Source organism: Phoxinus phoxinus (genome assembly GCF_949152265.1).
Source record: "Phoxinus phoxinus genome assembly, chromosome: 13".
In the NCBI taxonomy this organism is placed as follows: Eukaryota; Metazoa; Chordata; class Actinopteri; order Cypriniformes; family Leuciscidae; genus Phoxinus; species Phoxinus phoxinus.
Window position 1 is genome coordinate 31,397,819 of NC_136888.1, and position 27,607 is coordinate 31,425,425.

The 27,607-nt window shown below is 35.8% G+C and overlaps 2 protein-coding genes across 7 annotated transcripts; one reads left to right on the top strand and one right to left on the bottom strand.

Annotated features, from left to right (window-relative positions):
• The first annotated feature begins 1,060 nt into the window (after positions 1–1,060).
• On the top strand, positions 1,061–9,705 carry LOC307009711 (M1-specific T cell receptor beta chain). 5 transcript variants are annotated; one of them, XM_079633709.1, is made up of 5 exons: positions 1,061–1,142; positions 7,785–8,138; positions 8,257–8,274; positions 8,414–8,517; positions 9,274–9,705. In XM_079633709.1, exons 1-5 carry the CDS (start codon positions 1,076–1,078, stop codon positions 9,289–9,291), a joined length of 561 nt encoding a protein of 186 aa, XP_079489835.1. In that variant the 5' UTR covers positions 1,061–1,075; the 3' UTR covers positions 9,292–9,705. The 5 variants fall into 5 exon arrangements, with proteins under 5 accessions (XP_079489835.1, XP_079489836.1, XP_079489838.1 ...); XM_079633710.1 differs by lacking the exon at positions 1,061–1,142 and adding an exon at positions 1,345–1,420; XM_079633712.1 differs by lacking the exon at positions 1,061–1,142 and adding an exon at positions 4,150–4,406 and having other exon boundaries at positions 9,274–9,704.
• Positions 9,706–20,201: 10,496 nt separating this feature from the next.
• Positions 20,202–27,597, bottom strand: slc2a1c (solute carrier family 2 member 1c). 2 transcript variants are annotated; one of them, XM_079633024.1, is made up of 11 exons: positions 27,385–27,597; positions 27,262–27,299; positions 27,029–27,127; positions 26,269–26,429; positions 24,778–25,018; positions 24,496–24,658; positions 24,188–24,372; positions 23,169–23,273; positions 21,271–21,372; positions 20,985–21,188; positions 20,202–20,895 (listed from the first exon to the last, which is right to left on the bottom strand). In XM_079633024.1, exons 2-11 carry the CDS (start codon positions 27,274–27,276, stop codon positions 20,716–20,718), a joined length of 1,455 nt encoding a protein of 484 aa, XP_079489150.1. In that variant the 5' UTR covers positions 27,277–27,299; positions 27,385–27,597; the 3' UTR covers positions 20,202–20,715. The 2 variants fall into 2 exon arrangements, with proteins under 2 accessions (XP_079489150.1, XP_079489151.1); XM_079633025.1 differs by lacking the exons at positions 27,262–27,299; positions 27,385–27,597 and having other exon boundaries at positions 26,865–27,196.
• Positions 27,598–27,607: the final 10 nt, after the last annotated feature.

The window sequence follows — 27,607 nt, forward strand, 5'->3', positions numbered from 1 at the left end:
ATGAGGATGTGGGAGGGGTCGGCAAACTGTCATTGAGACATTTTTAGGTGGAGGAATCTGCACCTGCCCAAATTCTCAGTAATCACAGAAATAGCAACATAGACTTTATACAGACAGACATAAAAAAAGAACATGTGCAAGAGAATGATGAAAAATAAAGATAAAATGGGGGACGGGGGGAGAGTAGGGGGGAAGAGAGCAAGAGAATGTTTCGTTTTTGTATAATGTTTTAGCACCGTGGGGACAGGGGGCCACGGTGATACAATCCCATAGAGCCGCTGTACAAAAACCTCCCGCCATGTACAGTCAATGTACAGGAGACAGAGAATACAAACACTGCGCAGATTTCCATTGGATTTCAACATTAAATATAATAGATATCTAGGACAGAAGGAGCAATCATATTTTGAGTTATTTCCACATTTTAATGAATTTGATCACATTTTATTGGCGGTAAATACATGTACGTGTTCTTGAGGTTGGACTTGATTGGGTAATTTGATATTTTTCCTGAAATATATATTTCACATTTACACGCTTTTACATTGAACAGCCTTCTGGGAGACAACTATTATGGAATTAATGGACTTTTATATGACCGTGGAAAAAGAGGAATTCTAATGCAAATTTCGGAGCACTCGTTTACAATGTGTCTCTGGCTCACAAGCATACTTTGGAAATGGAACAAAACTAACCGTTTTAGGTAAGTTTATTTGATTTAATATCTGACCAGTGTTCAATAGACTAATGTTGTCCTTTCATATATTTATTATGACTTAACTATGAAAGCAGTAGGGAAGAGGCCCATTCAAAAACGCTTTAACTATTCATAACATAGTTTTTGTCATAAATCTGTGCATACCATCTCACTGTGACAATGCTTATCAAGCTCACTTTGGAGATGGAACAAAATTAACAGTTGTTGGTAAGAAACACTTTTAACTATGCTAATATGTAGGCCTACATGGGAATATTAGACAGTTACAAAACTATGTGTCTGATGATTGTCAGGTAAGTCTATCCTGACAATTTGTGTAAAATACAGTGCGATTTTCAATTTGGGGCTGTTTTTGACATGACATTCGTATGCTGTGCCAATTATCAAGCCTATTTTGGTGACGGCACCAAATTAACTGTTCTTGGTAAGTAGTGCTTCAGCTTCGATTGGAAACTTTTACAAATATGCTGTGCAACTCTTTTATGAGTTGATCATTTAAACTAAAATGAGTGAAAATATCAAACGAGTCATGTGGGAAAACAGAGAGCACAAATATATCACAATACAATCGAAAAGAACCACATATAAGATTAGTAAATGTGAGGGTTAGGCAGTCGAAGTTATTTTATCAGTGAGCCTGCATGCTGTGCTTTGGATCCGGCCAGGCTTTCTTTGGCGAAGGGACACGATTGACTGTTTTAGGTAAGCAAATGTAAAAGACAATGCAAATAATGCATTGGACACATAATTACCAATGGGAATTGCATAATGTAGTGGAGTAAGATTTGGTAGGGTAGAAGTTAGTGATACGGTCTTGATACTCTGTGCTCAAACACGCAAGCATATTTTGGAAACGGCACCAAACTTACTGTTTTAGGTAAGAAAAATTATGATTCTAACTTTAAATCTTCTAGAAATACTAAGTGTAATTACACAAACAGTATCAAAACATCAGAAATAGTTGCCAAAGCAATGTCTTCATTGTGCTTGAATTTTTTCGTGACCAGGATTTTGCTAAATATTTTTAGCCAGTGTGTTGGTATCATTTCTATTCATCGTGAACTATTGTTTAAGTCGTTCCTTATAGAGGATGTTATAGCCAGTGCCAGTTGGATGTAGTTAGTATAAAATCTTTAGTGGAGTTTTTTACCATCGCTAGACATCAGTGTAACCAGTTCAGTCCTGCACACTTCGGCAGTGGAACTAAACTTACAGTAACAGGTGAGACATTTTTGACTGAATTTGTTGGATTAGTATTATGAGGTACTGAATTTTAAAGATAATTCATTTGGAAAAAAGTCTATTGATCAATGTCCAGACGTGGCACATATCCTAGACATTTTATTAGTGCATACGTGTGCTGTGTCTACCACTTCTCAGGCTTATTTTGGTGAAGGAACGAAGTTAACTGTACTTGGTAAGAAACACACCTCATACTATTTAAATGATAGAGCTTTATCAAATGTAAGGCTTCTATTCAAAATTGCTGATTACATTTGTATGTACAGTAGACATTGGTCAATTCTACTATATATCAGAGTTAATGCATTTCAAGGACCAAAAACTCTTTGTTGTTAATTTGCTCTTTATTGTGATAATTAATGATGGCATGTATGGTATTAAGAGTAGAGGAGGTTTTATCTGTAGCGCAGAATCAGTGTGAACAACTACAACCCTGCATACTTTGGTTATGGCACCAAACTCACAGTACTAGGTAAGAAATATTTTGATCTAATTTTGAATAGCTTGGTTTATCATTGCAAGAAAACTAAGAAAAAATGTCTCTGATGACACTTCAAGAAACATTGTGTAATTTTATGATTCGTAAACTAGGTCAAATTAGTAAAAATCATCTTCCCCAGCGTAGATAAAATGGCTAAGTAGCATTTCTGAAGCTTCAATCTTTAGACTTAAGTCCACAAAGTCGCAGTAATTTTATTATTGCACATGCGTGCTGTGACTCTGGTGGAGGTAGACAAGCGTACTTCGGCAATGGAACAAAGTTAACAGTTCTTGGTAAGACATTAAACTAAAAGCTGACTTTTGCAAAAATGTTGTACTGTAAATATTAGAAATGCCTTGTACTGTAGCTCAACAAACAAAAGAGGCTTGTTGCATTTTCTGAACACTCTTTAGTGTTAGACAGTGTGTGTAGACATTTGATTGTCAATTGTTATACCATACTGAGAAGTGTTGGTGTTCTCCAATTACTGGGGAAAAAAACCAATTAAATATGTAAGAAAGAGCTTGAGGAGGTTTCATCTGTAGCACAGAATCAGTGTGATCAATACGACCCTGCATACTTTGGAAAAGGCACTAAACTTACAGTTCTAGGTAAGTCAAGTATATTGATGTTCAGGCCTAAAGAAATGTTATTTATTGAGTACACAATGTCAAATCTTCAAAATAATATTGCGTGAATGGCATCGATAGCATTTGCTTTGGCGTTTTGAGTGAATTTGTTAGTGCACATGTGCACTGTGACTCTGGGACTTCTCAGGCTTACTTTGGCAATGGAACAAAGTTAACTGTGTTAGGTAAGAAAAATCTATTTTTATAATTATCTCGGATAATACGAGTGGCAAAGTTTACGTGATCTTGATAGCTTGAGGTTTTAACTGTTGCTTGGTATCAGTGTGAACACTGGCAATCCTGCATACTTTGGTAATGGCACTAAACTTACAGTCCTAGGTGAGTAAGTCAAGTATATTGATGTTCAGGTCCAAAGAAATGTTATTTATTGAGTACACATGTAGAATCTTCAATATAATATTGCGTGAATGGCATCGATAGCATTTGCTTTGGCGTCTTGAGTGAATTTGTTAGTGCACGTGTGCACTGTGACTCTGGTGCTTCTCAGGCTTACTTTGGCAATGGAACAAAGTTAACTGTGTTAGGTAAGAAAAATCTATAATCTATACGAGTGGCAAAGTCTTCATGATCTTGATAGCTTGAGGTTTTAACTGTAGCTTAGTATCAGTGTGAACACTGGCGATCCTGCATACTTTGGTAATGGCACTAAACTTACAGTCCTAGGTGAGTAATTTCAGCATTCTGTGTGATATGTAAAAACTTATCAAGATATTACAAAAATGAAGCTTTGTGATGTTTAGGTATTTACTGACTTTGATATCCAATGAATCTTCTAAGTTATGCTGTTCGTGTATTATATTTATGAAATGACTTAAATGAGCACGCTATAAATGAAGTAAATTTGACTGATGTAGTTGAGCAGCATTCATGAGGCATTTAAGTTAAAACTGAACTTGCATTTGCCGCCCTGGGTGAATTTGTGAGTGCACATGAGTGCTGTGACACTGGTAGTTATCCAGCTTACTTCGGCAATGGGACAAAGCTAACTGTTCTGGGTAAGCATATTCAAAATAATTGAATTCTACTTCATTGATTGCCATTGACATGTCGATGCTAAACAGAAAAGCACAATGGACTTGTGTCAAATGGAAGTTAATGTGTTATCTAAAATTATATTAAATGTAAATAAATTGAATTGGAATACTTCTCAGTAATCTTGAGATAATCATCCTTTAAAATTAAGTTAGGTGTATAGAGGTATAAAGTAGCATAATTTATGATTTTGACTATCTGAGGTATTAACAGTTGCATAGAATCAGTGTGACCATGGGTAGTGAAGCACACTTTGGCGAAGGTACTAAACTTACGGTCCTAGGTGAGTAATTTGCTTAATATTTATAAACTTACAAGCATTTTTAGTAACATATCCAGCTTATGTGTTGTTCAGATCTAAAATGATGCTATTTTTTGAGAGCTTTCAAAATTACATTGTTTTGTATGTCTCAAATGTAAATGACTATGCTAAATTACTACAAGTATTTGTTATATATAGTAGATATTGTTATGATAATCTCAAGGCGTTCAAGTAAAAACAGATGCTTGGGTTTTAGCATCTGGTGTCTTGGGTAAATTTGTTAGTGCACATGTGTGCTGTGACACTGGTCTTGGTCAGGCTTATTTCGGCAATGGAACAAAGTTAACTGTACTGGGTAAGAAACATCATTCTATGCTATTTCATTAACAAAAGTAAAATGGCCATATTGATGAATTGGTATTGGATGAACTGGCAGTTCTCGAGAATCTAATTATGTCTTTAAAATAGGTTAGACATAGTGGGATAGTAGCACTGTTTATATGAATCCAACTGTAGCGTAGGTTTTAACTGTTGCATAGAATCAGTGTGAACTCTGGATATGCTGCATACTTTGGCAATGGCACTAAACTTACGGTTTTAGGTGAGTAATTTAAGCATTATGTGGGATTTGTAGAACTTCTGATACTCAAGAAAGTTAGGATTGTGGTGTCCTCATGAATTAGAAGAACTGGAATAGTCTTTAAAAATGTAGATTGGGATATGAGGCAATGTTCACATGCTCTGCTGTAAAGTTGAAGTTTTAACTGTAGCTTGGAATCATTGTGAGCAATCGCAGCCTGCATACTTTGGCAATGGCACTAAACTAACAGTCCTAGGTGAGTAAATTTAGTATCATGTGTGATATTTATAATCTAATATTTTGATAGAATATCTAATTTTGGTATTCAGATGCATCAGAAGAACTGGAATAGCTGTAATCTTTAAAAAATGAAGTTAGAAATAAGTTAGTCAATGTTCACATGCTCTGCAGTAAAGTTGAAGTTTTAACTGTAGCTTGGAATCATTGTGAACAATCGCAGCCCTGCATACTTTGGCAATGGCACTAAACTAACAGTCCTAGGTGAGTAAATTTAGTATCATGTGTGATATTTATAACCTAATATTTTAATAGAATATCTAATTTTGGTATTCACATGCATCAGAAGAGCTGTAATCTTTAAAAATGAAGTTAGAAATAAGTTAGTCAATGTACACATGATCTCTATAGCTGAGGTTTTAACTGTAGCTTGGAATCATTGTGAACAATCTCAGTCCTGCATACTTTGGCATTGGCACTAAACTAACAGTCCTAGGTGAGTAAATCTGGTATTCTGCTATTTAAAAGGGGTTTTATCAGGATATCTAAAAATTATGGTAAATTGGAAGAATAGGACTAGTTAACTCATCTTTAAGAATAAATAAATAGTGGGATAAGTGGCAATGTTCACATAAACTACACCATAGCTGAGGTTTTAACAGTGGCATATAATCAGTGTGAACAATGCCAATCCTGCATACTTTGGCAATGGCACAAAACTTACAGTTCTAGGTGAGTAAACTGAACATCTGATCTTTAAGAACTTAAATGATTTAGTAGTATATCTAAAATGATGATGTTAATTAGAAGAAGAGTTAGATAAGCGTCAGTATTACATGATCTCTATAGCTGAGGTTTTAACTGCAGCTGAGAATCAGTGTGAACTACAACAGCCCTGCATACTTTGGCAACGGCACCAAACTTACGGTTTTAGGTAAGAATATGTATTTTTGTTTGCTTGTCTCTTGGTATTTACCATCAGTTTATAAGTATGTTCTGTGAATGTGTTGGTAAAAATAATTGTAATAAGTGAATGAGGTGTGTTGGAAATAGAGTAGAAAGTCGAGTAGAAATATTCTGTGCTAAAAGTAGTGCTGAGTCCAGAATCACAGGTTTAGATTATAAACTGCCTTTAGACAAGCTATTTGAAATCCTTCATAATGTTTAATTTGGTGATATGGAAGCTTGTTGTTTTTTCTGAAAAGTTTTGATATATATTTATTGCATATGGTATTGAAAATCTATGTTATTGGTCTACAGCAGTGTTTAAAATCTTTATTGAGTCTAATAATGCATATAATGCAGTCAGGTTAAAGTGATAGGAAGAGTTTTACTGTAGCTGTTGAGCAGTGTGAACAACAGACCTGCATACTTTGGCCAGGGGACCAAACTCACTGTTCTAGGTAAGAAGTACATTTTCTGAGTTCGTTTGGGATAATTGTGAAGTACTTTGCATTGTCAGAGTAGCATTGTCAGTGCCAATAACTGAATATATATATGATATATGTACAGTTATAGTTTCTCTAGATCTGAGTGTTGCACCTGTTCATTGGAAACTCTTGTTGTTGTGCACTATATGAATCAGTGTTTTTATAAACCTGTATTACTGTTGCTATTCTGTATGCTCTATAAAGTAAGATATGAGCTGTATGTAACTGTGAGCTGGTGGGTGCAGATACAGCAGTTTCATGTAAAGTTGTCTGTGGTTTTCCTGTTGCAGAAGCAATTGAGCACATAAACTGTAGAAATGCAACCTACCAGCTTCCTTGCAGTAAAATGCACGGAGTTGAGTGTAATATGGTAACATTAGCCCCAAAATGTGGTTAATTTTTTTTTTTTTTACTCTTAATGTTCTTTGCATAATTTTGGCTCCCACTTTATATTAAGTATCTTTAACTATATGTTCTATCATTTAAATTAATAGTTTGATACAATGCACTTTTTTTTTTTGCATTACATATATTATTATAAAACCTGCATGTAATTAAATCTGTAATTCATTTCTGTACTTACATTTCTGTAATTGCATTTATAGTTACACTGTTGACACTTCCCGGTAACACTTTATTTTACAGTGTCCTTGTTACACATGTTACATGTATTCTATAATAATAACTACATATTGTGCATAATTACACGCAACTAACCCTGAACCAAAACCTAATCCTAACCCTATAGTAAGTACATGTAGTTAATTATTATAACTCTGTACTTACAGTAGCGTATAATTACACTGTACAAGGACACCTTAAACATAATAATAATAATAAAAAAGTTAACTTCATAAAACTGAATACAGTTACACTTTGTAATTATATATTTAAGTACTAAGTAATATTAAGCAACTACATGTACTTACTATAGGGTTAGGGTAGGATTAGGGTTTGGTTGAGGGTTAGTTGCATGTAATTGTGCATAATTTACTGTTATTACTACAGTAAGTACATGTAACATATGTAACAAGGACACTGTATACAAATAAAGTGTTACCCTAAATAATTCAAGATTCAAAATTGTTAATGTAAATATGAATAAATTACGCATTTCTGACTGTCATATGCTTGTAATATTATTTTTTACAGATCCTAAAATTAAAGTCAGTGAACGAAATGACATAAATGTCACAATTATACAACCCTCTGAAAAGGAGCTCTGTAAGAAGACGGTCACTCTTGTGTGTGTGGCCAATAACTTCTACCCAGACCACGTCAGCATAACATGGACGGTTGGAGGCAAAAACAGAACCGATGGAGTAGCGACAGACCCTCATGCCACCCAAGACAAAACATCAGGAACGTTCTCCATATCCAGCAGACTTAAAGTCCCTAAAAAAGAATGGAAAAACGCAAAAAACGAATTCAGCTGTAAATTTAACTTCTACAATGGAAAAGAAAATTGGGAAATTCCCATTAACAATACGGTCTTTGGAATTGGAGGTATGCATTAGAGATAAATATATGAAGAAAATAAAATAAAGAAACTGCTGACTGTGAATATAATATGTTTACCTATTTTAATATTTGGGTCTTATAATTATTTATCATCTAATTGCAGGGAGTGATTATACCCGAGGTAAGGATATACTCTTTTCTATTTGTATGACTATGTGCACGAGATGGATATTAGGAATTAGGGTCAGAGGTCAAAAGTTGATCAGTATTGCTATGTATAAATATAATATTATAATATAATTTGTTCTCTTCATCTCCAGAGGACTATGTCAAATCATATCAGGTGGTCAAGCTCTCATATGGCATAGTCATTGCTAAGAGTGCACTGTATGGCCTTGTCATCTTTGTGTTTGTATGGAGAAAGGTAAGGCTGATTAACTTCTAGTTTTAATTATTCCTAACATAAGTATTGGAAGGATGTTAACATCATAAGCAACTTGTTGTGTTTGGTTACAAGTGTATTTGTTACAATTTTTTTTTACTACAGACAGACAGACAGACAGACAGACAGACAGACAGACAGACAGACAGACAGACAGACAGATAGATAGATAGATAGATAGATAGACTGTAGATAGATAGATAGATAGATAGATAGATAGATAGATAGATAGATAGATAGATAGATAGATAGATAGAGATAGACAGACGGACAGACAGACAGACAGACAGACAGACAGAAAGATAGATAGACTGCAGATAGATAGATAGATAGATAGATAGATAGATAGATAGATAGATAGATAGAGATAGACAGACAGACAGACAGACAGACAGACAGACAGACAGACTGATAGATATAAAGATAGATAGATAGATAGAAAGATAGTCAGATATATATAGATAGAGAGAGAGAGAGAGAGAGAGAGAGAGAGATAGACAGATAGATAGATAGATAGATAGAGAGATAGACAGATAGATAGATAGAGAGAGAGAGAGAGATAGATAGATAGATAGATAGATAGATAGATAGAGAGATAGACAGATAGATAGATAGATAGATAGATAGATAGATAGATAGATAGATAGATAGATAGATAGATAGATAGATAGATAGATAGATAGATAGACATATTTTTTTTCTGAATGTCTTAATGTTTCTGTTATATTTGTTTTACAGGGTTCACATGGAAAGTGAAAGAACTGCACATGTCTGGTTTGACGAAGTCACCAAGAAAACTCTCTCCATTTACTTCATCCGGAGAAGAGATGCTGTATATATGACTGAAGATTCTCTCCAGTTTTTATTTCTCTCTTTCTGCTCTTTTCTAGTTTTCAAGTGTGAAGATGCTTAAGATCAGGTTAATCATAAAATCTAGTTGTGTTACTGGTTTGATATTTTTTTGTTTTGCTTGTTTCCTTGCTATTTAGTAATAATTTGATAGCAATAGCATACGAATAAACTATAAAAATAGACTTAACAGAAGTAAAAATAATTAAGATTTAATGTATTTTGTTTTTATTTTAATCTGTATTATAGCCTATACATAATACAAATAAAATATATGATGCATGGATATTATCCCCAAAGAAAATTCTCATTTATTTCATAGGGACCTTTTTTTTTTTTTTTTGCTGTAGCAAACTGGTGGAGTAGATGGCACTAGTAATGCCAAGGTCATAGGTTTGATTTCTAGGAAAAACAAATAAATTGTATATACTGTACCTTAAGAAGTCCCTACTCAATAACTTTTATAGGACTTACTACACTGATCTCCACACTGATGAAATTTGAATCAAGTAATAACATGGTAACAATGATATAAGTGGTTGTTTATATTCTGTAGCGTACAGTATGTGGTCTATGAGAAGCCCTCTATAGTGAATACACTGTTACTGAGCACTAAACATTATTATTAGCAATACATAACTTTTATTGATCCCACTTCGACTCCTACCTTGAAGAAACATGTTCTGGCTTCTTTAAGTTATTAACTGCAGGATAATTGTTCTATCGTCTGAATGAAAATGAAAGCAACGAAAAGCACATAGCACATGTGTATTATTATTATTATTATTATTATTATTCCAGATTAGACTCCCACCACTTAATAAGGGTTTATGAATGCTGCAGACGTGTACCTTGCCACTTTATGAAGGTTTTTCTCAATCTATACATCCCATACAATGCAGACACTTTGTGATTGTCAAACATAAAAAGAAGATGTTCAAAGTTAATATGATGAACTACACCTGTGGTTACCCTACCTGTGTGAACTTGAGTGCAACTGACTACATATCCACCAAAACTGGACGCCCAGTTCAATTAATTGGAAAAAATATGATAAGAACAGCGAGGTTACTTCTAAAAAAATCTCTAGCTTAATTTCCCTGCAGATGCTATTTGATATTTTATCCAATGCAGTGACATTCATCTATACATCCAGCCACTGTATATACATTTTTGTTAGATTTAATTAGTTGCACATTAGACAATCTACATGTGAGTCGATACCTTCAGCTCAGGAGAGGCCTCTCTGGGTAACAGCTGGGAGGCCACTATGGCTTTCATGGTCTCAAACTGAAAAGGGGCCCCAAAAACAGTGTACCATTGCCCATCATTAGCTGCTAGTTGTTGAGGTTTGGGTAACGAGATAAATCATCGTGTACTAGCTACGCCAAACTAGAATTTGGAGAAGGGACTAAACTGACGGTTCTGGGTAAGTTTGAATTTTTTAACTCTGAAATAGTAAGTAGACATATTTCAATAAATGCACTTGTTTGATGTGTGAAATGCAGTAAGATTGGTCATAATGTACATGGCATGCAAAATGAAAATAGATTGGAAAAAGAAGCAAGGACCATAGGCCACTAGAAATTGTTTAAAATGTTTATTTCATAATTAACTTACGAATGATCAGTGTTTTTATTATTAATAAAATATTAATTTCCTATCTATTTTCAATGAGTAAATTGGGGAACATTTCCGCTGAAATAATACTGTAACTATCTACATAACTGTAATAATAAAAGGATTTACAATAAACTACAGGTGTTAAAAGCGTAAAACTATAGAAAACAGTATGCAAATGAAATCATCTAAACATTTAAATGTGTGTTTAAACAAAACATCTAGATTATGTAAGTTGCTATGTGCACTTTGGGATGGATACAGTATTTCATCCACATACTGTATTAGCATAAATCACAAAATACATGAAAGTAGCATCAGTGTGTTGTCATGAAAAATCAATGTACAAAAAAAAAATGACCATGGTGCGATTGATCAATTAAAATCAAGCATTTCATTGAGCCATTTAATAATGACAGCAGTAATAACATAGTAATTGTTGTATAATAAACACTTTGTAAGACTTTAACACTGGTAACACTTTATTTTAGTGTCCTTGTTACACGTTACATCTACTATAGTAATTACTATAAATTGTGCACAATTACATGCAACTAACCCTAAACCACACCCTAATCCTAACCCTATAGTCGGTACATGTAGTGGATTATTATTACTCAGTAAATGCATTACACTGTAACAGACACCTTACAAATAAAGTATAACCAAACTTCCTAACACTGTGCTCTCCTTCTCAAGCTACAAACATCACTCTACCTAAAGTCAATATCCTACCAGCATCTCCAAGAGAAATCTGTTCCCAGAAACGGACAGATTCAAATCTAACGTTAGTGTGTGTGGCGACGGGCTTTTATCCCGATCATGTGAGTTTGACCTGGAAAGTGAACGGAAAAGAGAGAGAGGACAGTGTGTCAACTGACTCCACAGCCCAACAGGACAATGCCACATTACTGTACCAGATCAGCAGCAGAATTAAAGTTTCTAAAAACGACTGGATGGATCCCAGAAGTAATTTCACCTGTACTGTTCGATTCTACAACGGAGAAGATTATCTCAATGTCACAAACACCATACATGGTCAAAAAGGTTTGTGAAAATGCACCAAATCGATATAAACAGGTTATTAGACTGTAATGCTTGGATGTGATTGAAAAAAATTGCACGGAAAGTTTTGTGAAATATCTAGCAGATAGATATTAGATCTGCAGATTAGTTTGATAGCTTTATCTAGTGAGATTGATAGTGTTTCCTATATCTTTTTCAGGCCTGTATGAGACAACATAGATTATTGATATTTAATTGACAGTCATTGCATTCATGACTTCAAGTGATGTATCAGACATGGTTGTGTGTTGGTGTTTTTAGAGAAGCCAAAGGGATTGAAAGTGCTTGGCTTTGGCTACGTCGTGTTGCTCTGCAAGAGCCTGCTGTATGCGCTGATCATGTCTGGTGTAGTGTGGAAACTCAAGGTAATCCCTGATAAACATAATGCTCATCTCACACATCAAATATGTATTTGAGATATATGACTTAGGGTACAGTACATTTGCACGACAACACGGATCCGCAAAAATCTTTACAAAAGCTGTATTCTGCAGTATTCAGTAGTTGCCGATGTCAATTTTTAAATAAAAACTCTGCGCCTATAGACTGAACATGTAATTTGTCACTGTTTTCACAAATTCGCATTTTTGTAGTTTACAGAGCAACGATAAAGGTATAATTTCCGAAAACGTGCACTTTGAAACACGCTTTCAAAAGTTTGCATTTTCAGGCCCCCTAAACACTATTGTCGTGTAAATGAAAGGCCAAAACTCATATTAAGTTTTAAGTTTTTAGTTGAAAAATGTGTAAACGAAAGACAGATACGTTATATCCCTTACGTTAATATGAATTTATTTCCCTACAGTTTTCAATGAAGATGAAACCATTACCAGAGGACTGACCATGATCGTGTCCACAAACTTTCTCCTTGAGAGGCCAGAAGCGTCTTTCTGTATTATTGACGAAATGTGTAAGATTTCTGTGTATTTTATATTTGACTAGATTCATGTAGACTTCAAATCACACATATTATTTTATTTTTCTAATTTTGATTAAAATATTAATTTGTACAAATACCTTCTAAATCCTGAACATGTTTTTGCTTGTAACGCACATGTACCACAAAAGTTGAATGCATAAGTGACTAGTTATAGCCTGAAACTTTAATCAGGAATGAACTATACTAACAATGAGAAACATATTAGGCAGAATGTAAAGGAAGTTTTCGGTTCTACTTTCTGCGATGACTAAAACATCCTGTATTTAACTTGTAGACCTTTGATTTTATGAGAATCAGAGGATATTTGCATGTGTTTTGTGCAGTGGAAAATATGTGCTTTTGGAAAGTGTGGGTTGTTATCTCAGTTGTGTAAGAATCTTCCACGGCAATAAGAAAATAAGACTTTATTGTGACCTCGACATTTCTCTTATCTGAGCTCTAAAGCTTTTCTATAATTACTGGAACAAGGCACATCAAAAGTACTGAGAACAACGACTGCAACTGAAAATAACTCAACAATAACAGAAAAAAGGTTAACTTTTATTTTGATGGTTCACTTTAGACATTCTAATAACTATAAGTAACATTGCGACATGCAAAGTTATGGTCAGTAGGCCTATATGTTGGCATCAAAATAAGTGTTAGCAGATATTTAACAGACAGTCTATGAATACTCTAATGACTGGAAGTTAACATGTTGCAAAGTTACTTATAGTTAGTCAAATGTCTCCATCGAAATAAAGTGGTACTAAAAATATTGGTGTTTTTTACTCTCATTTGAGAGCGTGAATACAATGATGAAGGATTGTAGTTTGAATGATGAGTGTAAGCATCAGGTTGCTGTAGTTGAACGCAGGATGTGGTGTCAGCTCTTTTTGAGCAGTGTGAAGGTGTTGAGGAGGATGTGGTCGAGATGTTCATGCTCAATCCTGCATCTTTCACACACCTGCCGCTGCACACAAGCCTCAAAGCTCATACACGTCTACTGACTAAACCAATCAGAAAGAGAAGAGCTGTTGGAAACTGGTGCAGAGCTGATTCATTCGAGGAGCGTGTTTGCATGTTCTTGTGTCCACATTCTGCACCACACACCCACACATCTGTGTTGTTTTTCTGGAACATGTGTAACTCATGCATCGTGAATCACTTGCTCAGTCTGAGTAAAATGAAGCCTTACACATTAAAATGTTTTTTTGAAAACACTGGTGGTCTTTTAATAAAGTTTTTTATTCAATCACTAATCTTATATGTTTAAAATGAATTACGTTTCCAATTAATTATATTCATAATAAAATGTTATACACATATATTTACATGCTAGATTTTTTTTATTGATGTACACAATGTAGCAGTTGCATATTTGGGTTTGATTACCATATTTTTTACTGTAAAATCTCAATTATATAATTCAAATGGGGTTTGATTAGGTTGGAGAAACATATTTAAAGAATTTGAAGAGAAAATAAGTTAAGAAGGTTAAATTGATTATTGTTTTACACATGAATCATCTGGGTCTTTGGGACCTCAAATATAAAAACAGTGAAGTGAATGTCAACACAAGAGTTACATTTAGCTGTAGATGATAAAAAAAAGAAAATAATGTCAGATCTTTGTCAACTAAATCTCATTTGAGTATTAGTAGACTGATAGTGTCCTTTAGAGTTAGGGTTAATAAGGTGACATAGTTGCAAATGTCTTAATAGTCAGTAGAACGTCTGTTGTGGAGCATCAAAATAAAGTTGAAAGGAAAAATAGGGATGTGTCACTTCTTTCAATCAAGCAATTTAAGGCAAGGCCTCAAATTACATTCAAATTAACTCAAAAAGTGGTTTTCATCTGAGGGGCTGTTTACACCTGGTATTAAGATGGTCGATCGGATCACAAGTGGATGACGCTAAATACAGGTGGTCTAAAACGTTTTGAGCTTGTCCACTTTCGACCACTTCTAGAGGTAGTTGAAAACGCATTCGACCGGATTGCTTTCGTAGTGTAAACGCTCATGTGGTCGAATGTGTTCGAACAGCCACAAAAGACCGTCTACTCTCCTCCTACTGACCTAATGCGTAAATTAGCCAGCTTTGTCGGCTGGAGACCCAAGTTTAGTACGTACCAAGCACAATGTTCTCTTACCATCTAACACACACTCACAGAGATCGGCTGGTCTTGCAGCTGTCAGAGCAGAAACTAAAGCTGATGCTCTCTGTATGTTTTTCCGTCTCCGGCAGCGTTCATATGTACATTGAGTGAGCTTATTTCATCCATTAGATCAAAAAACCTTACATTTACCCGACCATAGACTCCCCTTGATGAAATCAGGACAGAAGTGGTTGAAAGTGGTTGAAAGTGGACAAAAGAGACGGACTAAAACACCAGGTGTAAAAGGGAACGTGTCTCCAATGTCTATATGATCTGATCGACCAAAACCATCCTAATACCAGGTGTAAACACGCAGGGCCTTAGAGTTTTTGTACAGCTTTCACTATAGTCTGTCACGCTGTGGGAACTGGCTGCACAATACCATACAGCAGAACCAATATGGGTTACACTCTTGGACTCCAGCAGTATCTGAAGAGACCCTGGTCTGTTAGACGAAAAATCCCCCACGCTTTCTGGATCCACCTGTCCTTTACCCAAAGAACTGAACATCAGCTTGAAACCGTCTGTTGGGGTCCAACGGTACCAGTACAGGTTTGGGTTATCAGTGCCTGTGATGGAGCAGGTGACTTCAAGAGGTACACCTGGTAGAAGAATAAGCTCCAATGGGTTTTGGTTTACCTGAAGACCTGAAATAAAAAGAATTGGAATGAGTAATTTCAGATTTAAAACATTGTAAAGCTGGTTTTGAGCAAATCAACAGCTTACACAGAGTGGCAGGCCATTGTAATGATACAAAAAAGATGGCAAAATGCAAATTCATCATGAATAGCTGAACTTAGCAGAGTCTTGAGGCTTAAATAAACATGGTGTGCCTCTAGAGGCGAGGTTGGGTGCTGTAGTTTAGTGGATAAAGATCTAGGTTGGTCTAGGGGAAATACATCGACTATCAGCACTTGACTTGAGAACGAATCTGAACCCCAGGTTGGTCAAGGGGGATGTTCATGTATAAAGTGTACTATTCTGTAAGTCTTTTTTTTTTTATACAAAGTGACAATCACTTAGTGTACCTTTTTTACTCATAAAAGGAAAAAAAGAGTGTGTTACTTGCTCAATACAATAAAAACAAGGTGAATTTAGAGCAAGATTGAATTTACGGCATAATTACATCCATCTTAGTATAAATGAAAGAAGAACCTTCTTATCTTATGTGGTCTGAGCAATAACAGCAGTGCATTTCTATATTTTAAATTGCGTAGTGTTTGATTGGCTCTTTTTAAAAAAAACTCAGTATTTTGCTAAACTTAGATATGTGGTTATTAATTCAGTGAGATAAGTAATTCAGAGATGAATGCTTGAATACTGCAAAAACAATTATTAAGCTGCACTCTAATATATAGTAACTTTAACAATGATATGTATGCATCCCCTTTACCTCATCCCATTAAATATTGTCCAAATATTTAGTTTCTAAAATTCAGATTAATTAAACATTACAACATGAAACAATTGTTTTTGTATTTATTTTAGAACTCAGTTTCACAAATAATGTGGAGAACAGATGGTAATTTACAAGATTACACAAATGTGTTACTTGTAGTTAACTGCTTGAATATTACCTGTAGTTCTCTGCTTGAATATTAATTGTACTGTAGTTAACTGATTAAATATTACTTGTAGTTACTGTAACTGCTTAAACATATTACTTGTACTGTAGTTAACTGCTTAAATATTACTTGTAGTTACTGTAACTGCTTAAACATATTACTTGTACTGTAGTTAACTGCTTAAATTTTACTTGTAGTTACTGTAACTGCTTAAACATATTACTTGTACTGTAGTTAACTGCTTGGATATTACTTGTAATTAACTGCTTAAATATTACTTGTAGTTACTGTAACTGCTTAAATATATTACTTGTACTGTAGTTAACTGCTTGGATATTACTTGTAATTAACTGCTTAAATATTACTTGTAGTTAACTGCCATCTAATTTGCTACAAGGAACTTTTCCAACTAGGTGTGACAAGCTTTTTCATATACAGTCTGCAGAAAAAAAAACATGACAAAAGCCTCTACTCTACGCCTACTACTTCTCAGCAGAACAAAGAGGCCTTAGTATAATGACAACTAAATAACATAACATTTTGATGTCTAAAAAGCATGTAAGCAATAATCATAATGTTTGATTATACCCATAATAGAGATAGTAAAGAACACCAAATAAGGCTGGTGGTAACTTTATCAGTGCATGGCCTGCCCTGTACAGGAATAATGGTTAGGACTGGATAGAACTAGATCCACAAGGTTACCCCCCCCACACACAAAAAAAAAATATCACGTGACACTATGTTTCCTCTTACTAACTGAGATGTTACAGCAATCTGATTTCCGTGAGCCGCTTCCAAGTCCATAATATTGGTAATGTTATATGTTAGTGCCATCTGCTGGATTCATGTCTTATTGCAGCTCAAATATATGAAGGCAAAGACTCTGCTACGTGACCTTGCATATTTTTATGCATAATTAGTACAAATTAGTTATTATTTCATATAGGTGATTTTCAGTTACATTTTTCCTTTTGATTAATTTATTGACTTGCTTTATGAGAGGGGTGTCTAAACTCGGTCCTGCAGGGCCACTGTCCTGAGAGTTTAGCTTCAACGTGCCTCAACACAGCAGCCTGGCAGTTTCTAGCATGCCTGGTAAGAGCTTGAACAGGTTCGGCTGTGTTTAATTGGGATTGGAGCTGAACTGCAGGACAGTGGCCCTTCAGGACTGAGCTGGGACACTTTATGAACTTGCTGTGTAAATGGTTTGTGATATTCCTCATTTATAAATCTCTTTGGATAAAAGCAAATGTATGTATGTACTTATATTTATTTTCCTAAAAAGTCACAATATTTGTAGGCTGGTCGCATATATAGCCTAATACAGTTCTTTGTGGTTCATACTCTGCAGTGTCGTTTTATGGTATGTTATGAAGTTAAAGAAGATATGATGTTAGTCATCTTGTAATAGGTTTTTGTACAGCAGCAAAGCAAGTCTGTGTCACTGTGTTCACTCACGGCACAGAAATACACACCACTGTCGTCAGGCTCCAGCTTACTCACTGTGAAAGATCCACGTTCAGCTACAGTCTTATCGGCTGAGTATTTATCTGGAGAAAATTCACCAAAGTCTGGATTGTTGTTTGCCATTGTGAACGCAATGAGTCTCATTGTCTCTCCCTGTCGTTGTCTGTACCAGTTCATGTAGAAATATGTTGCACCCTTAGTATGACTGCAGTTTATTTGTGCAGATTCCCCTTGTGGAGCCCATAATATTGGAGTCTGTGTAACATCACTGGCTTTTTTTCTCCAGTTAAGTCCAAACCAACGATATAGGAAGTTAATGACATCCTACCTGAAATATGTAGCAGAATGATCAGTTTAATGATTATTAGCATAATCATGTTGGTTATCTGGCTAGACTAGAAATGCCATAAATAGAAGGAAATCATGAATGCTTTAATGGAGAGGCACAGGATGTGACATCACTACGACTGAGTCTTTTTTTTTTTTTTTTGCAGACTCAATGAGATATTTCAAAAATAGCTTGTACCAAAGTACAAGTGTTGTGAAAATACTCCATTCACAAAGTATCAACATTAAATTTGTCCAGATTCGGTTGGACTTGAAAATTAGAATATATTATAATCGGACACTAATTTGCTGTTCAACGATATACAATAGGTCATGAGCTCCCCCTATTGTTTTCATGTAAAATGACAGGTGTTTTCAGCTGTAAGGAAAATGATGTTTTAAGGAAAAACCAGATAGCACACAGGCACAGCCATACTACTAGCATTACTACAGAACGCAGTATTTACTCTATACATTAAATACAGTACCTGGATGATGGTCCGATGATGCATTTCCCCAAAATGTGCAGTAAGCTATACAACAGCACATGTCATCTATCCCATGATGCAATATGCTTGACTAATGAACTGGAGATATCAGGCACAATATATTATATAATATTATTGTTGTAGTTGACATTGCATACCGTATAAAATTATACAGTAGACTAGTTGACCCAATCATTTGATTTAACCCAGACTTGAACAACTATGATTTCTCCCAACAAATTCACCATGTTTAAAATAAAGATTCAGAATCACAGAATGATTGTGAACAGTTCAATAAACAAAACATTAATAATAAGTAAAACATTTGAAGCAGAAAACGTGTTCTATTGATGTCAAGCAGAAAGTGTCCAGATATCTTTATTTTGGACATAGTCATCAATCTATTTGATTTATTAATTTCTTTGAAATCTGTTTGCTTAATACGTTTTCTATTTTTCTTAAGAATATAGTATAATTGACATTTCAGGTGCAAGCCAGAATTCAAAGGTCTGCCCTCTGAGTGACCCATAGTGTTTTGATCAGTGTTGTTTACATTAGATGAAATATTTCTGGCGGTTTGCTGCTTATTTTCTTGGAAAGTAATTAGGTATAACAAGCACATGCTTCACATGACTAAGTGACTGGATCTCCTCACGAAAGCTGACAGTTTCAAACGCTTCTCATTATTGGACTATGAGGGACTGTTAAGAAATGCTGCTATATTTTACAGGTCTACTTAATTGAGCTGTAAAACTCTGTGGCTTCTTTCGAGTGCATTTCATTGTTCTACAGTGAAGACCGTGTTTGTTCTAATATGTATTTTTAACGGGTTCTGCTAACGAGAAATTCTCTCTGTTCTTGTTATCTTGTAATTAGCTTGTTATGACAACATGCAACAAGAGAGCGAGTTTTTTCTTCTTCTTCGAGTTCACAAGATGTCCACAATGTCATGTCTTTACCTTTTCAGTTAGTGGGGTTTCTGGATGTTTCCGAAGAAAGAAAGAAAGAAAGAAAGAAAGAAAGAAAGAAAGAAAGAAAGAAAGAAAGAAAGAAAGAAAGAAAGAAGGAAAGAAAGAAAGAAAGAAAGAAAGAAGGAAAGAAAGAAAGAAAGAAAGAAAGAAAGAAAGAAAGAAAGAAAGAAGGTAAAAAAGAAAGAAAGAGACAAATACGAGAGAGATAAATTAGAGCAATGTGTAGCACTTCTTGGTAATTTGGAACAAAATGCTGAAATGTTCAATCTTTTATTTCATGTTTACAATCATATTCACATGTTCTATCAACGTTTAAATGGGAAAAAAATGTGGACTGCTCTGAAACACATTGCGAATATCTCAAAGAATGCATATAAATCAAAAACAGTTTACAGGGATTTCCTAACAAATATTTATCAAGTAGTTTTGCTGCTATTACCCATCCAAGTTCCTGATGAAATTAGTCAGATTGTTTGGTAAACTTGGATAACCACATAGATGTCTGGCAAGAGTGCACAAACCAGAGAGTTTAGAGATTTCACAGTGCGATAAAAACTTATAAAGTTTATGTTTTGTCTTAAAACGTCTTAGTGTTTTAGAATATGTAAGGTTAACATTTCCTGATTAGATATTCTATGCAGAATCCTTAATATATATATCAAAACTCATTCATATGTTGCATAAACAGACCAGTTGCATTTGAGTTGATCACTGTTTACTGGTCCCAATAACCCAAAAGCTTAAAGTGATCAGGTAAAAGTGTTAAATGTGGTCTTGTCATGTAGTGGAATGCCTTCGGCCCCACGAAACTCAGCCGCAATGTCATCAAAAGTGCGTCCCTTGGTCTCCGGAAGACGAAACATGGTGTAGGTGAAGGCGAGCAAGGCCATACACATGAAGAGGAGGTAGACGTATGCCCCACACACTTTCTGCAAACAAGGTTCAGCTGTTAAAGTAAACTAGGCTATATAAATGTGCAATACAGATCTTCTGTGCTGAAAATAAGAGATGCTCATACCAGCAGAGGTGGAAACAGCAGTGCTAGTAAAAACTTCCCCCCCCAGTTGAGCATACTAGTGAAGGCCATGGCAATGGGACGAGCCGACTGGTCGAAAAGCTCAGCGGCAATGAACCAAGAGATTGGCCCAGGCCCCACTTCATAAGCTGAGATCAGGAAGAAAACCACCAGCACCTGAATATTACGGATGTCTGGAACTATGGTCTGAGGATAGAGAAGAGAGACGAGTAAAAGTCATTTTGATTCATCTCTGGTGTTTGGAAACAAGATGGATGCTCAATCTCACCATTATGGAATATGTGATGGTCATGAGTAGGTTGCAGATCGCTAGTGACAGAAATCCAGCAAGCAACAACTTCCTGCGTCCCGCTCTCTCCACCAAAAATAACTTTGCAGAAGGGAAAAAAATATATATTTAAAATCTTTTATTTAAATATTTTACTTTTAAAGGGCTCAAAGAAACCTTTTCTACAATACATTTTAAAAGAGCTAAATAGCACATCATAGTCTCATGATCAAATGATTTAAAAGACAATTAATATTTAGTCAATGTCATGTTATGTCAGTGTTTTGGTTCCATTTGTGTCTCCTTGTTTTCTTCGTTCATGTTCCCACTTGTCCTCGGTTGTCTTTGGTTCTTCATTGTTTGATTGATTTCTTACACCTGTCCCTCATTAGTTCAATTGTTCTCTGTGTATTTAAAGTATTTAAACATTTGTTTTGCTTTTAGTATGTTAGCCTTAAGGTTATCCATAAGCTAGTGTGCTCCAAAACAACGTCAAAATGTGCATTTAGAAGATATAAGCATTCAAAACGTACAGTCTCTCACCTCCGCCAATATGAATCAACGATTCGATGACATCACTCTGCACTTCAGCTTCTTGTCAGGTTTTCTGTCCAATCAAATGCTCTCTAAAGTCTGAAGCTCCGCCCCTACACTATAAATAGAGACTAAAGCTGCGGCTGAAATCGGTCACTTGCTCACACAATTACTATGTTCTACATGGTGAATGGCACATAGTGCACTATAGGGAATAGGGAACGATTCAGACAGTGTAAATATGCTTTCCGTTGGGGCAAGTAAAGTCTGGTTTCATGTTAGCGTCACATACAGTCTGCTCCGGTCCAGAGACACGAGAGCACAGAGCGGCTCATATGCGCGAGTCGACGCGGACCACAAAACTTATAGGACCCATTTGAATTCTGCACAGTATGCTATATTTTAAAGCGATATGGAGGAGATCAGGAGGAGAAACAGACTCAGCATTATAAACAGCACTGACAAGTAGAAGAGGTAACGCCAATGCCATGCACCAACATAAGTTACACACTTTTCAAACTTCAGCATGATTATATGTTCACTGTTCTGCTTTAGTAACAGTTTCACATTAAATCTATTAGACTGTGGCTATCATAAAGTGTCAACTGCGGCTTTGCCAAGCTCAACAGCTCTGGCCGAGCTGTGATATAAACAATAAAAAGGGGAAGAGCTACTCTATGCCGTGTCTTCCTCAGTGGATATTACAACAACACATTGAATAATGCTGTGAGTTTCAAGGCATTTCACTGAGGCTTTAATGCATTCAGTTCAGTCATTATTTATCCGGTGTTGTTTGTGTTCATCACACTGTTATGTTGCCTTTCTCTTATGTTGTATTATCGTTATGTTGAAATATACTCTTGTTTTTGTTAAATAACGTTCACGCTGCATTTTAAGATCCTCTGTGTCTCATATTCATCATGCAACATGATATTGAACTGATACTGAATTGAATCAACATTGAGCTGACTTGAACTGAATAAAGAGCTGCTCATAGCTGAACTGAATTGGTTTAATAAACTTTGCAACAGTGACACACTAAACTGAGCTGAATAATTAAATAAAAAAATGATTTTGTTTCATAACTGATAATTTTTACAACATTAACACTGTTATTTTCCTGTTTAATGTGAAGCATTATATTGTAAAATATATACACTTTAATATATATTGTAAAAAGCACTATATAAATAAATTCACATGATCACTCCTATTATTTCACTTTTCTATCTTGAAAAAAAAAGAACAGCTAAAACTATAGGCCAGTAAAACATTAACAATACTGACAATAAAATAAGGATTCTTTGAACAAATAACAGTACTCACCAATACCAGAATCTGTAGATCATGTAATGAATACTCACTGCTACTATGGTGAATGCCACATTGACGGCCCCAACCCCTAGTGTCAGATATTTGGCTTCATCAAAATTGGACTGGGCAAACATTTTTGTAGAATAATTTATGATCTGGAAGAAAAGTAAAAGACATGGGAAAGAGTTATTCTGGGCAATTGTACTTTGCTTGCAAACCCTTTGGAGAATCCGTATGAGAAAACATTAGAAGCACTTTCAGCTTGTTCTAATTTGAGATCAGATTCTTGATGAAAACTTTAGTGGAATTGGCACTGGAATTTGCTAAAATATGGAATACATTACTTGTTCTAGAGACATTGGACTGCTAAAAAATGGGGTACAGAACAACAAAAATAAATGCTCAAGTACAAGGGATATATGTCAACTAAATCAGATACAAAAATAGTGTGTAAGTCAAGCCTTGCATTTAACTAGTTAACTTAGCATTTAACTAAGAAGGAAATACAGGTGAACTCGAAAAAGTAGAATATCGTGCAAAAGTTCATGTATTTCAGTAATTCAACTTAAAAGGTGAAATTAATATATTATATAGACTCATTACATACAAAGTGAGATATTTCAAGCCTTTATTTGTTATAATTTTGATGATTATGGCTTACAGATATGAAAATCTTTTCACAATATTCTAATTTTGAATTTGGGGTTTTCATAAGCTGTAAGCCATAATCATCAAAATTATATCAAATAAAGGCTTGAAATATCTCACTTGGCATGTAATGAGTCTATATAGTATATTAGTTTCACATTTTAAGTTGAATTACTGAAATAAATGAGCTTTTGCATGATATTCACATTTTTTCAAGTTTCACCTGTATTTTCAGCCCCATCCATTAAATTTGCCTACACCATCAGACTCATTGAGATATGGAAAGAGGAATAAAAAAGCGTCACACATTTCATGAATCAGAACTCAAAATGTAGCCTAGAAAAATTAAATATGGTTATACAGAGATATTGCAGTGATGGACATTCAGGCAAAGGAATGATTTTTCAGTTGGAACACCAACCGCATTGAATCCAGATAACTGGCTGCCCAGGTTTATGATAAGCACAAGTATTATCGGCTGCCTGTAGCGCTTCTTCTTGAGGAATTCTCTCACAGTCACTCCTGTTTCACTGTGGGCTGCTTCCTCTCTCATCTCCTCCATTTCTTTCATCACCATCTCTGGATTTCCCCGAAGTTTTCTCAGGGCTGACAAAAGAAAGAAAGAAAGAAGGATGCTGGTCTGCTGGATCGAACTTCTCTTCACACTAGGTTCAACATGTTTGAGTCATGAGTCAACACTCGGTCCCAACGGAACTGTGATTAACTCACCCGCCTCTGCTTCTTTTTCTTTGCCCTTGTTGATGAAGAGGAAGCGGGGGCTTTTAGGGCAAAAAGGAAGGCTTACATACTGGAGCGTTGCAGGAATAAGGGACAGAGACAACATCAGGGACCAGTATTTCTCTGTACCCAATACCGTTTCCAGGCCCACCACCTGAGATGTACACACAACAAACCGTCATGCTTGCATTGATGAGATCCAGGCCTGCATTTACGATTCATGTAACTTTTAAGGGCAAAGCTGGGAACGGAATGGGAGCAGGTGTGTCTCACCATGCCCAGCAGAATGCCTGAGGCGAAGGAGACCTGGTTCAGGGTTGCAAAGGCACCGCGGAGGTTTGTGGGCGAGACACCCTGAATGTACAGCGGGTTCAGACTCATCACCAGGCCGCAGAACAAACCAAAGATCAGCCGACCCACGATAAGCACTTCAAATGACCCTGTGGCTTTGCTCATGAACATCAGAGAGGCACCCACCACCGATAAAGCATTCACTATCAGAATTGCATTACGCCTGCAAGGAAATGTATTGATAGAATTATTTCAAAATAGCACTCACATATTGTACCACTGTGGGTTGGCCAATTGACCGTTCGCAAAGACCCGCCCCCCTTAGTTACTGTCGCTATGTCCGACAAGCTACACCGCTCTCACGCCACACCATGTTCTCACACAGTGAAAAATACATTGCGGAGCAGAGAGGAGACTGACAACACACTGACAGACAGGACAGACCAGGTCACTTTTGATATTAAACATATTAAACAAAGTCTCACCTTTCAAATTTGGTCATTTTTAAAAAGAAATTTAAACAATAAATACCATTTTGTGGCTCTTTAATGTGCCGTGACAGATCGCTGTAGAGCATCAGATAAAGCTGTTCGTGAACCGATCATCTCTTCCTTCTAGTTCATTTATAGCATCAAATAAACATGAATGAACATCAGAAGGAATGTTGTTTTAACCGCGGAAAGGCGTCAGTACACTCCGCTTCTCAAGTTCAAATCCTCCCATGTTAATCTACTAACTCTCCTGACTGCTTTGCCGGACAAAATGGCGGATGGCGAAGTATGATTGGTCAGATCACCTGTCAATCAAGCTCCCTGCGAAGGGTCAATTAATAATATACTTTCTCTTTAATAATAATATAATTTTGCTTTATCAGTAGCTATCTCACTTAGCTATTTCATGTGTTCACACTCTGAATTTAATTTGGAGTAACAAAGAGTATTAGTAGACTGTATGCTTATTATCTGGTAACACTTTATTTTGATGCTCCCCAAACAGACATTCTACTGACTATACATTTGCAAGTACATCTACTTATCTCAACTTTAATCAACTTATTCTACTAACTAACCCTAACTTAACAGTCTACTAATACTCTAATGAGTTATTTAGTTGCAAATAAATGAGAGTTAGTTGAAAAGTAGTTACAAAGTTACTTAGAGTTAGTACAATGTCTGAAGTGGAGTATCAAAATAAAGTTCAACCAAAAGCATAAAGTACAAATTGTGAACATTGTAGAGTCATGAAGTGATTGGTGTCAGAAAGATGTTTGTAAAGAGAAATGCAATGGGTTCTTCATGGATGGATGGAAGGAATGGGATGGATGGGATTGGATGGATGTTTATCATTAACCCTAATGCTATATGTCTGTAATATTTTGATCCAAATACATACATGCATACATAAATATCCAGGCAAAAATGGGATTGTTTACCCCCCCTGAGAGTGGGATTCTTGAAGCACAAGTTTTCTCACCTCCCAAAAGTGTCAGCAAGACCTTTCACCCCAAGTGAACCAAGCAGTGCTCCAAAGTCCTTAATACTAACAGAGAGGGACCACAGGAACGTGAGACTGTGCTCTGGCATTGACTGATTGTGTCTGGATCTCCATGTTGAGTTGAAAAACTCCTCAATGACCTCAATGAAGAAAACCAAAAGGATGTAAATAAGATACAGTACATGTACCACAACTTGCTACATGCTCTCACACACACTTGCATGATACAGTACATAGTCCGACAATCATTGTTGATTCAGCAAAACTGTTGTGCATGAACACACCAAATATAGGCATTTGGGTTTCAAAAATATAGATTGCATCATAGTCAATACTTTCATTTCAGACACTTCATAATACATCAACAAGCAAACAGCATACGTAATGCTAACACTGACAAAAACTCAGAGCAGCCTGTCATTTTAATACTTTACTCTGAATTTCACCTGCTTGAAAGACATGACTAATATCTTGAGACCAGTCCCAATGTTTTCATAATGAAAAAACGACCGGAGGGAACTGGACTATATCCACACACAGATGATAAATCAACACAAGCTAGACATCATAGCTACCTGTGCGCAAATATGGAGCGTTCCAAATCCAGCGCTGGCTGAAGAGAAATATTCTGAGACTTGGTAAAGTTTATTCAGTGTTTTATGAGGGCCCTGAGAAGTTTGTATGTAAACTGAGAAACCATGCTAACCAGCGGCTGGCCCCCAAAGTCAACTCTACTCACTCGGGCTGGGGCATTGATGTTGCCTGTGTGGTATCCTATCTGGAGGGAGCCGAGCACCGCTGCCACGACGGAGGTCAGCAGCGGGACGGTCAGCTGATTCTGAGGCCAAGGATGAGGTTTATTGATTCAACAGGGCAAACACATACAAGGCATTCTTGGTAGTGCTCGAACTATACACAGGTATACAGTTTATTATAAAGGGTGAAATGAATGAGTTACTGATATGCACTAACCTCTTTAAAAGTCATCGGCTTTAAATGAATCTCACCGCCTAAAATGAAGGGGGTAAAAATTAATTTTTACATTGAATTTTGCATGAGTTTCTTAAATTGCATTATGAAGTGCAAGCAAATTACTTGTGAAAATGGTCCAAACATTTAAAGATGCTCAAGTGGTTGCTTAGTTGAAATATAATGCAATATTTATTTAATGATTTTTAAGTTCATTCATATCCATTGTCAGGGTTGGTTTTGGGTTTTGTTATCACTTTTATGTCTCATGTCTTTTATTTTGTAATTCTCACTGCCATGCTTCCTGGTTCCGTGTCATGTGATTCCTTGCCCTCATGTGATCATATCT